Source organism: Gavialis gangeticus, unplaced genomic scaffold, assembly GCF_001723915.1.
Source record: "Gavialis gangeticus isolate Ggan-Ray unplaced genomic scaffold, GavGan_comp1, whole genome shotgun sequence".
Taxonomy (NCBI): domain Eukaryota; kingdom Metazoa; phylum Chordata; order Crocodylia; family Gavialidae; genus Gavialis; species Gavialis gangeticus.
In genome coordinates, this window is record NW_017729004.1 from 14,583,342 (window position 1) to 14,594,780 (window position 11,439).

At 44.7% G+C, this 11,439-nt stretch overlaps 1 protein-coding gene across 2 annotated transcripts in view; it reads right to left on the reverse strand.

Moving 5' to 3' along the window:
- Window positions 1–11,439, reverse strand: part of PRKAG2 (protein kinase AMP-activated non-catalytic subunit gamma 2) — a 375,527-nt gene that overhangs the window by 56,490 nt on the left and 307,598 nt on the right. For both annotated transcript variants that reach the window (XM_019508123.1, XM_019508124.1), the window contains one exon: window positions 2,867–2,948. In XM_019508123.1, coding sequence (XP_019363668.1) covers window positions 2,867–2,948 — 82 coding nt within the window. The remainder of the gene's footprint in view (window positions 1–2,866; window positions 2,949–11,439) is intronic.

Consider the following 11,439-nt stretch of genomic DNA (forward strand, 5'->3'; position numbering starts at 1 on the left):
TGAATTTCTGTCAGTTCAACCCGAACAAAACCCAGAACTAAGACAGACCCCATCTTTTGGGGGAGGTGAGTGAGTGAAAGGGGGTAGAAGGTTTTTAAAACCCAGCTATGAAGTTTGAGATGCCCCTAATAATTTTGTTTAATCAAACACACACTTAAGAAGAATATAAGTAGCCAGCCTCACAGATACTGAGAGATTTGGGCCCATTCACTCTAATCTCTTAAACCACAGATCAATAATATCTCAGCAAGCAAATCTATAACTTCTGCTTAAAATAATGTTTTTCAGGTACATTAAAACCCCTCCTTAGCCCGAGACCCTGGAAACCAGGAAGTGTGGATCTGAGTTCTACCTCACCCCTTTCCCAAGTCAGGCAAGCACACTGCAAACTCTAATCTATATTACAGGCTATTGGAAATTTACTGAACTCTTGTTTAGGAGAGGGGAAAGCAGAAAACTGAAGATGCCCCCCCAGTCACGCACCCCCCAGGGTTCCCACAAAGCCTTGGTGCAAACACTCCCCCCTTCTTGAGGATTCCCAAAAGCACAGGTGTAAGCACTCCACCTGCCCTGCCCCCTCAGTCCACTTCAAGGCATGCTGGGCTATTTGCTCGCTGTCAGAGGCACAGCACTTCCCACAGTTGTGAACTGGTTTCCAGTCACATTTGAGAACCATTCAACTGTGACATGTATCTGCACCCTGCATCCCACCCACAACAATGTGAACCAGTTTTCCTTTTGTAACATTTTGGAACGGTTCAATTATTATGTGAATCTACACCCTGTGTCTTCTAAGATTCCACAATGGTTCTGTGTTTAATGCTTTTTCTTTTGCAATCCACACAGAACATACCTAGAACATAAAAATGTAAAAAGTCTCATACCAGCTATAAAAAGTCTGCAGAAAATAGGTAGTCTGAGCCCAACAAGCATTTTGCCAGACAGGTTAAAGCAGGGGGATACAATTCCTGGCACACATGCCAGCGTGACATTTTGTTTGGTATGTACGCCTCAGGGCAGATGATGGGAAGTGGCTGGGGCTGTCCCGCCAAACAAGGATTGAGCCACTCTCAGTTCCCATGCCACCCACCCTTGGCACACCAACATCTTACAAGTTGAGATTTTTGGGTGTTTTTGGCACTCTGCCCAAAAATGCTGCCACCCCCCTGTGTCAGAGAGACCTGGAGAATGTACGTGTCTATTGGGAAGAGGTGACAGTGGAAGTTGAGAGAGGTAGCGAAGGTAGCTATTCTGGGTGTAGGTTTTCATCGTTTCATAGTTGGTAGGGCCGGAAGGGACCAGAGCAGATCATCAAGTCCCACCCCCTGCCATGGCAGGAAAAAGTACTGGGGTCAAACAACCCCAGCAAGGTGATTGTCTAGGCTCCTCTTCAAGACCCCCAGGGTAGGAGCCAGCACCACTTCTCTTGGAAGTTGGTCCCAGATCCTAGCTGCCCTGACAGTAAAGTAGCGCCTCCTGATGTCTAGTCTGAGACATCAGACTAGACATGGTTGGCTGATCTGTAAACACACTCTTCAACATAGAAGCATTACTTACATGATATGCATGTTGGCAGATCAGGGCCCTGCCATACATTCAAAATTAAAGCTGGACAGAAACCAGCTATAGAGTTGTTACCCATTTCCAAGCACTAACTTTGTACCTGGATGGCTCTTTTTATAACTAGATGGACATTTTTAGGGTGTGATAACTACTTTGCTCATGTGGCTGGTCTATTGCACAATTACCAGTTAACTGCGTAATATATGTAATGTCTAGCAGGGGTCTTAGTTAAGAGTGAAGAGCATCTTAAAACAGGACTCCTTCAAAAAGAGGAGTAATGGCTTTGCTCTATTTGTAGTGGGAAATATTTACATGAAAATGGACAAAAGTTAGTTTTTTTTAATGCCAATTCTTTTGCTAGGAATATGCTTGTTCATCACAGAAGTGAAAAGGACTTCAAAGAGATGCTCCAAAAACTATCAAGATTTTTAGGGAAACATTTTCAGGATGAAGAAGTTAAGTGAAATCTCTCACTCAAGGCTAGCTGTCCAACTCCTTAAGGTTCTTTTGAGGTTTCAAGCAATGTCCTCCAATTCCCAAACTCTTGGCCAAGGCAAAAGAAATATGGGTGGGGAGGTATAACTTTCTTAAAACTGCATCTCACACTGGCAGGTCTTCCCCAGCATTATAAGCCCCCCAAAGCATTATAAAGATTCTTGTGTTCAGTACCATAGCAAAGTGGGGGCCAACGGGGTGACTACCCCAGGCACCAAAGTGAAGGGACACCAACAGGTGCTGCCCAGCCTGGACAGGGTGCAGCATGAGTTGGAGCCACAAGTGGCTCATTTGGGGTGGGGGAGGGGGGCATGCAGGGGAGGGCCGCTCCCACTGCTGTGTGCACTCTCAGGCAAGCATGGGAGGACGTGTGCCCCCAGATCTGTGCACAGGGTGAGGACAGGCAGCTGCTGCGGGCTTGCCCTGGGCGCCAAACTTCCTTCCTACACTACTGCTCACATCAGATCCATCAAATCATAACAGTACAACGTTTTGCAATTATACTGCTTTCTGGCTTCCCAGCTCTTGCTTCCAAGCTCCTCCTCAACCACAATGTCTAGAACGCTGAATTTAAATAGAGTGGAAATTTTTGTAATAACCCCATTTCAGGAACTGTTGCTAAGTTTTGGAAGATTCACAATGAAGTCATGTAATCTGGCAACACTACATATAGACTGGGCAATGAAAAAAACCCCCTAAACATTATCAGATGCATCTTCAGGATACAGAACATAATAAAGTTTGGTCCTCCACCACCACCCTAACCGCTCAACAGCACATGAACTGCCTACTGAAAAATGATTCTTACCCACAAAACTCTGCTTTTTACTCTCCCACAGTGGAGCTGCTCGAACACCATTTGCCACTAAGGCAAAGAAGGCCTTCTTTACCTGCAAGAAAGAAGAGCAATTAAATATATCCTTGTTACTATTAAGTCAGAAAATGAGAGATAAACTGAGCCATTTACACAGAGGCACTGGAGGGAGATGGCAGTGGTTAGTTACTGTCCATGGATATTTTAAAAATTATTTTTAAATTGGTTAAAAAGCAGCGATAAGAACCAAAACCTCTTACTTCTTCTTTGTGTGTGTTACTTATATATGACAGCCACTGATGCACACATGATTCGGCAAGCTAAAGTATGCCCACTTTAACCTCAATTTTGTCTCTTTTGTTAGTTTTATATAGCAATTAAGGTTACATGCATTTAATTTCTGTGTCTTCTTTGAAGAATGATGTACAATAGGAGCGGTCTCAGACTCCCACTATAAGCACCTGACTGAAGTTTAAATAATGTACTATATTTCAAAAGAATATATTGGGACACCTGAAAATAAAAAATTATTTGGTTCAATGCTCTCAGTAGCAACATTTGTATGAGAAAAGGCAGAAGTGAAACAGAGGTCTCCTTTCCATTCCTGCTGCTGGTATTTTTTAAATTCTATATAATAATTACACAAATTCCTGGTTTAAAACGATAACCTATCTTAACCCAATTAAGATGTCTAACAGGCTGGCTAGTTTTGCTGCCAGAAAATAAGTAGATATTTCACAGCCTTCAAGTCTGTCAGAATAATTTTCTTTTCTCAGTTTTAGACTTTGGTTGTAATTGCTGGCTCTTTCATCAAAAAGTTCCAAGAAACCTGTGCACACTGTGACCAGCTGACACAGGTAATCAGTTTAACTTTAGAAAAGTACTCAGTAAAGGAAACTCATAGTTAGTGTACATGAAAGATGTCCATCTGATAAGGAAAAAAGCAGAGGAAGCCCTTTCAAGCTTTTCCCTCTGGGCAAGGGAGAGAATGCTACCACATTCCTAATCATTAGTTGGTCTAACCTAATAAAAGATATCAGATTTACCCAAAGAACCCTGTCACCCTATACATGCCACTTAAAGGGAAACCAAACAGAAAACAGCAGTCCAAATCTGGACAATCTAGAATGTGATTATCATATTTGATGTTTCTATTCTTCAACTCAAAGTTGAGGGGCTCTCAACTACAAAAACACTCCATAATGCAGAGGCTCACAACCTATGAGAATTGATGTTACTGGTCTCCAAGAACAGAGGTCAGAGCCTGTTACCAGCAGAGGATGGAGTTTATAACCCAGGTGCGGTTGAAGCCTGGAAGTCTCAGCTCTTTCCGAGCAGCTGGCTGCTGGATTTTCAGCCCCTCTGCAGCAAGGGTAAACTCAGATGCTGCAGAGCAGCAGAGGGGAGCACTGTAAAATGGAGGTGACATGGCACAGCTCTGAGAGACCAAACTCCTGTGTCAGACTGGACCTCTTTGGCCAGATCAGACCTGTTCATGGGCTGGGACTGGCCTATGGGCCATGGGTTGCCAACCCCTGTTCAGGAACATGGGAAGAAAGCAGGGTAGATCTACACCTTTATAAACTAACTAAATCAGAGACGTATCATAGAATCATAGAAAACTAGGGATGGAAGGGACTTCAAGAAGTCATCTAGCCCATCCCCCTGCTCAAGGCAGAACCATCCCCAACAAAATCAGCCCAGCCAAGGCTTTGTCTAGCAGGGCCTTAAAAACCTCCAAGGATGGATAGCCCACAACCTCTCTGGGTAACCTGCTGCAGTGTTTTACTACCCTCCTAGTAAGAAAGTTTTTCCTAATATCTAATCTAAAACTTCCCTTGCTGCAACTTGAGGCCATTGCTCCTTGTTCTATCATCTGCCGCCATTGAGAACAGAGCTCCATCCTCTTTTGAACCCCCTGCAGGTAGTTCAAGGCTGCTATCAAATCCCCTCTCAGTCTTCTGTTCTGCAGACTAAATAAACCCAGCTCCCTCAGTCTCTCCTCATAAATATAAGCCTCTCAATATAGTACAAGCTTTCAAAAGTAAAGGGCTTACTTAATCAGATGCTGCGAAGGAGCTGCAGGAAGCAGAGCTGCTGAACAGAACGCAGTGATGAGCACACAAGGGGTAGGGAAAGGATGAGGGAAAAGGAGGGGCACCACAGAGAGAGGGAAGGTGAGTATGCACAAGAAAAATAAAGTTAACCCATGGGGGGTGGGCACCGAGTTTAAAAAAAAGCTAATCCAGATAAACAGATAAGAATCTGTCTCAGTTTAGACTATACTTAATGCAATTCAGTGTGTGGATGATTTCTTGGTCCACGATTTCCCATTCAAATATGTTATTACAGTTTTGCTGTCTAAGAACAGGCACTCTGGGGTCTGCAATGCAATGTCCAGAGGGGTTCAAGTGTCCTGTCACAGGCTTGTCTGCCTTTTTGTCCAGAGCAAGGACTAGTGCAATGACCTGAGAATAGGAGTTTGGTATCCTGTTGTGGAGAGATGCCATTTAAGAGTGGCTGGCTGCCTATAACCCAGGATAATTTTGGCTCCCATGACTACCTTGAAATGGTTACCATGATTATCATTTTCCAGGAGGGGCTTGGGATCATCAATCTGTCTGAGGTGTTCAAGCTGGGGGCTGTAAGTGACAATCAAAGGGATTCTGCTGTCCTTGTCTCGCAGTTGGTGTCATAGTAGGTTGGTGCAGATTGTCTGAGTCCGCTGATTTGAGTGGCTATAGTTTTAGGGTTGTATTTTAATTTTAGGAATCTTCTGCTCCAGATCTTTAAGGACTGCATCCTGGCCAGCGGGATCAGAGCAAATATGGTTGTAATGCAGAACTTGACTGTAGACAACAGACCTAGTGACATGCTTAGGATAAGAGCTGCTAGCATGCAAGTAGCTGAAATCGTCAGTGGTAGCAAGCTTTCACGGTGGTGTCCAAGAAATGGATTTGCTGGGAGGAATATTCCAGGGTCAGCTTGATGGAGGGGTGAAAGTTGTTGAAGTCCTGGCAGAATTTCTCTCGAGATTCCTTCCCACAAATCCACAAAATGAAGATGTCATCAGTGTACCTTAGGTCTTTTTCTTTTCATGTGTCACCAGGTTCAAATTTGGGTCCAGAAACAGGCACACACTATCGTTCAATCTGTAGCCTTAGCAAGGTCCTTGTTGGTACACGGTTCCCCTATATGTGGGCAGGCCAGTAGGTATTTTGCAGTCTGGAAGTTTCCTCCCTATTTGTATGTGGTATTTGTGTTAGAGTATTCCTGAAGCTGCATGTTAACTGTTGAACATCTCCTGCAGGGAGATGTTCAACAGTTTGATATTTATCCCAACTCCCTCCTGGGTCATTTCTAATCATGAGTGCCACATTTTTATGTGTGTGGCTGTTGGTATTTCATCTAGTGGCTGCATCGCCGAGAGGAAACTTTTCTGTGAGTTTAGTCTACTTGGAGTCGCAATGTGGCCATGCAGTGGGTGACTCTGATTTGCCAGGTGCTTTCTATTGCTCTCCTGAAGTCTGCTGGGGCAATTCTGGCAGGTAGATGGAGACATCTGTTGGCTTACGGCATCCAGTAATACATCTCACCTGCAACTTTTGAGAGGGCAGCTGTAGAGGAAGCAAGCTGTCATAAATATATTGGCAGAGTAGGGGCCATACATGTGCCTATGGCAGTGCCTTTCATCTGTAGGTACAGGGAGTTCCCAAATCTGAAACAGTTGCAAGTGAGGACAAAACAGGAAAATGCCATGGGAACAGAATCAGGGTCCTCATCAAGGAGAACGTTCTTTTTGGCTTGTAATCCACCCTCGGGGGGATGGGAGTTAAAGTGTTAAAGTTCAGGTGTTCCAGGCTTCCACAGCATGTTAAACATTTGGAGCTTTTACTTGAAGTAAAACAGTTACTAGGCCCTCCACATCAATATACTACAGTTTATGTAAGAGTTTATGGCTCTGCCATATATTTCATGAAGATTGTGTCTAACAGTGTTGCAGCTGCTTATGCTCAGCCTTCTGGTATTGTTTCTGGCACTGGAACCGCCATGGATGGAGTTTTTGGCTACTTTGACTCAATCTTATTTCTGCATGTTATGAGAGTGCTAGCTATTTGAAAGATACCACAGATTTCTTAACGAAACTAGCTTCCATTTATAAGTTTTCAGATAACATCACATTTGCTACCATGGATGCGGGCTGCCCGCTGTGGGCTTGGGGCTCTCCGCTTTGCTGCCTTTGCCCCGGGAGAACAAGAGGCTTTAAAGGTCTAGCAGAAGGTTAGGGCAATAGCTATACTAAAGCCAGGAAATGTTCACTTCCTTCTAGATAGCTAGCATTTAATATCACTTCTGTGCTGTGCTTTTAAACAGATGAGAGCAGTTAATTCTGCACAGGATCATGCCTACGGTGAAACTAAGAGCCGAGAACTTTGTTACAAGTGCATCTGTTACCACTAATATAGAAATTGGCTTCTAATAAGGGAAGACTGGCAGTATGATTCTTGACTTAAAAGCACATGATTCAATCTGGTGCACTGTTCTGCTGGCCAAAGTGGCAAAGAGTTTACTTTGCTGAGTTGTTATAGCAATGAATTGACATTTCACAAGCCAGTTCTGTATGATGCTAGGCCATAAGCTAAGCACACAGAGAATCCAGGTAAATGTATTCCCCCAGAGGTTTAGTCTTTTCTCAGTTTTTTTCACCAGTAAGTGATGCATCTGCTACAATCAAACGCACTCAAGAACAGACAAGATCTGCATTGCATCTAGAGACAGATTTCAAAACGTAACTGTTTAAGACTTGGTTTTCCACATTTCCCTTGGGGACTCGAAAACAGCTCTTTGCTTATCTCCACTGTGGTTGAATATGCTATACATCTACTGAGGCAAGTCCTCTTCTCTCAACTCTGTCATGGTAAGAGGACCCATGGAGGACACCTTGAAAGCATACCTTAAGAACGGTGGCATCAGCCTTACAAACTGCAAAGTGCTGGCTGGTAACGGGTCTCAATGGCGCTGCATCATACATCAAGCTACAGTTCACTTCAAAGAGAACAGTCTTGCTTAAGAAGCCAAGAAATGACAGAGGAGGAAGGAAAGCGTACAACATCCTGGCCAACAGCTGTGCCTCTCCAAGGCACCACCTGTCATGTCTGTGGAAAAACTTGCAGAGCACAGACTGGACTCTTCAGCCATCTTAAAACTCACCAATAACACCTCCCCCTGTGGCATACATCATCCTCATATTGAGGGACAGCCAAAGAAGATTACATCTACTGAAGGGCTGTGCATCTCTCATGCTGGTTTACCAAAAGCGCTACCTCTACTCTGATCCTGAGGCAACTGAATGCCACAAAGCATGGGTGAAGAGCAGAAGGCTCTTTTATTTAATATTTCAAAATTGTCTCCATCTTTCTCATACCGCTTGCACATTTCATAGATTGTAAGGGCTGGAAGGGACCTTGCAAAATCATCAGGTCCAGCCCCACCCCACACGAGGAAGGAAAGACAACAGGGGTCAGGTGACCCCAGCGAGGTGACTGTCCAGTCTCCTCTTGAAGATTTCCAGGGTAGGTGACTGCACCACCTCTGGAGGGAGCTTATTCCACTGTCTGGGCAATCTGACTGTGAAGAAGTTTTTCCTAATGTCAAGCCTGAAATGGTCTTCCACGAGTCTGTGGCCATTACTCCAGGTTTTTCCCAAGGGTGCATGGATGAACAGTTGTTCACTGAGCCCTTGATGTACTCCCCTGATGTACTGGTAAGCTGTTATCAAGTCCCCTCTCAGCCTTCTCTTTTTTAGGCTGAAGAGTCCCAAGTCCCTCAGCCTTTCCTCATGCAGCTTGCCATGTTAAGTCTCTGATCATACGAGTGGTTTTTCTCTGGACCCTCTCAAGCTTTTCCACACACTTGTTGAAGTGCAGCACCCAGAACTGGACGCAGTCCTCCAGCTGTGGTCTCACCATTGCTGAGTAAAGAAGAAGAAGAATCACTTCCTTGGTTTTGCTTGAGATGCATCGGTTGATCTGTGCCAGAGTACTGTTTGCTCTACTGGCTGCAGCATTGCACTAATGGCTCATATTCACGTGATGGTTGATTACTACCTCTAAGTCCCTTTTACTCATCGTACTAGTCAGTACATGCCACCGAGCCGCGTTTAAGGACATAGGGCAGACAAGGTTCTTTGGGTAAATCCAATACTTTTTATTAGACCAACTCAAATAGTTGGAAAGTATTTTTCATAATTTTATCATTCATAGTGGTATGTTAGAGGATCACAGCACTGCATAATAAGGGACTGCAGCCAATGCTATTAGGAAGGGACTGCTGCATTCAAGTTCAGGCTAACTGATTATCTTAGTCTCTTGTCTGTCTGTTTTGCCTCAATAATCCCCTTGGGCTTGTATGACTATGCTCTTTAATGTGGTGTTGACAGCATCTCCATCATATACAGAATAACGAAGAGCTTTAAGTTCGTAGGTAAAAGTGGGTTTTGCTAAGAAATCCCTGCCTTGTTCTGATAAAACAAGTAGGGGAGAATTAACTTAGGAGACAAGCCACATAAAATAATTTTTTTGGCATTTCACACCATTAAAAAATACTGCAAAAGTTAGAGCCCCATTTATCCTTAAGTCTTGAGAAGCTTATATGAGTCTGAGGCATCTTGGATCAGAGAGAAACTTCTAAAAAAACTTCTTTGGAAGACAGAGGGGAGATGCTCCTGTCAGATTTTAAGACTGCACTGCTGCTCTGAAAGCAATGAGCAATGTCCCTCTTACCACAGGGATGTGGCCTGGGGTCTGGTGGAACAGGCATTAAAAAGGGAGGACGGAGGAGAATTTGCAGATGCATGTCCTGCATGTCTCCCTAATGAAAAGAGTTATTTTATGATCTGTTGGAGGCTCAAAGCCAAACTCTCAGAGACGACGATTTCAGTTACTTTCTGCTGCTTGGGTTTAAGCTAAGTAATGTGACAAAAGTTAGTACCTTTCATGGAAACTGAGACCTTGAAGGTAAAACAGCTTGCTGAAATGGGGCTACTCTGTGCCCTTCTCAGCACAGACTTTGCCTATATGCTGGCTGGGAGCAGGAACATCTTCCTCTAGATCAGAAGTCAGTAATGTTTTCCTGGGGGGTGGAGAATGACCCAGGTTGGGTCTGGGGTGGGCCAGTGCCAGACTCAGCTGCTGTTTCCCTGACATCCTGGCCATGACTCAGTGAAGCCTACTGGCTTGGCAAACTGGAGCTAATGGCTTCACAGGCTGGAGGCTGCTGACTTGCTCTAGACTGAGGAAGGCAAGGTCCCACTGTAGCGGAGGCTCTGGAAGTCCAATGGAATGTCCCTATTTTCTCAGAAAGCTACGGAAACATGATGGCAAGGGCTTTGGAAAAAACACTCACGTCCTATACCAGACCTCTGTCTCTGGCTTTTGGTCACCAAGGGGAGTTTCTCAGTGGGCTGCTCAACTGTCTTGGTCTGGACTTCAGCACAACAGTGGATGGAAGCCTGGTTTTACTAGGGCCTGCTGCTAGACACTTAAGGGAGGATGATATAAGAAAAGCTGCTCTTCAAACCAAATTATTTTTTCCCTTCTCCCCTCCAGGTTTGCAGTTTTGAAAATAAGTTTGAAGCCACCAGAAGACAGAAGATATTTAAGTAATTTTAAATCAGTTTAAAATCCTGTGAAAACTGCTATAAACAAGACTTAGAATCTATGACTCCTGATAAACGTTACACGTAACTAGTTAATCATGTCTTCAGTAGTGATCTGGCCACACACCACATCAATTAATGGCAGGATAAAACACATATTTGTTGTAATAACTTTGTGGCCGGTTCTTACCGTGCCTTTAACTGAAAGTGGCCAGGGCCCAGCCTCTGGAGCACATGGAAGCCTATCAAGACTCGTGTGCTCGAGGCTGGGAGGCCCTTCATGGATCTCTGAGGTAGGAGCACACTATACACTCCTACAGGTGCAATCCCCGAGCAGCTGATGGGGACTCTGAGCCAAGAGAGCACATGCAATGGGTGCCTTCCTCCAGCTGGAAGCCCAATCATCTGACCGGGCTCCCGGCTGCAGCAGTGTACCATGCATGTGTGGCATGGCAGAAAGCATGATTGTTGGGATCCTGCATCAGATCCCATCGCACCTTAACTTTAAACGTCTGCTGGGGACCTGCTGAGCACACTACCTAGAAATGGAGAAGCTTGAAGTGTTCTACCCCAGGATCTAGTTTGCCCCCAGCTGCCACAGACATGGGCAATAACTCATTTAAGAATAAGCAGAGGAGATTGTAAATGCAACAAATTTGCCCACTGGACAGATACAACACAGACAGCTGGAAAGCAAGATTCCTTACACTGTTCCAACTGGTTTTGCATTCTCGTAAATCATAGTACAGCAAAAGCTGTGTTATCTGGCAGGGGGGAATGTGGAGTGCCAGTTAATCAAAATTGCCGGTTATCTGAGAGGCATCTGTTTGGGCCACCGCCACTCCTGCTGCGTTCGGTGCGTTAGTGTGCCAGGGGACTGGGAGGGGTCCCAAACAGAAATAATGAGTAG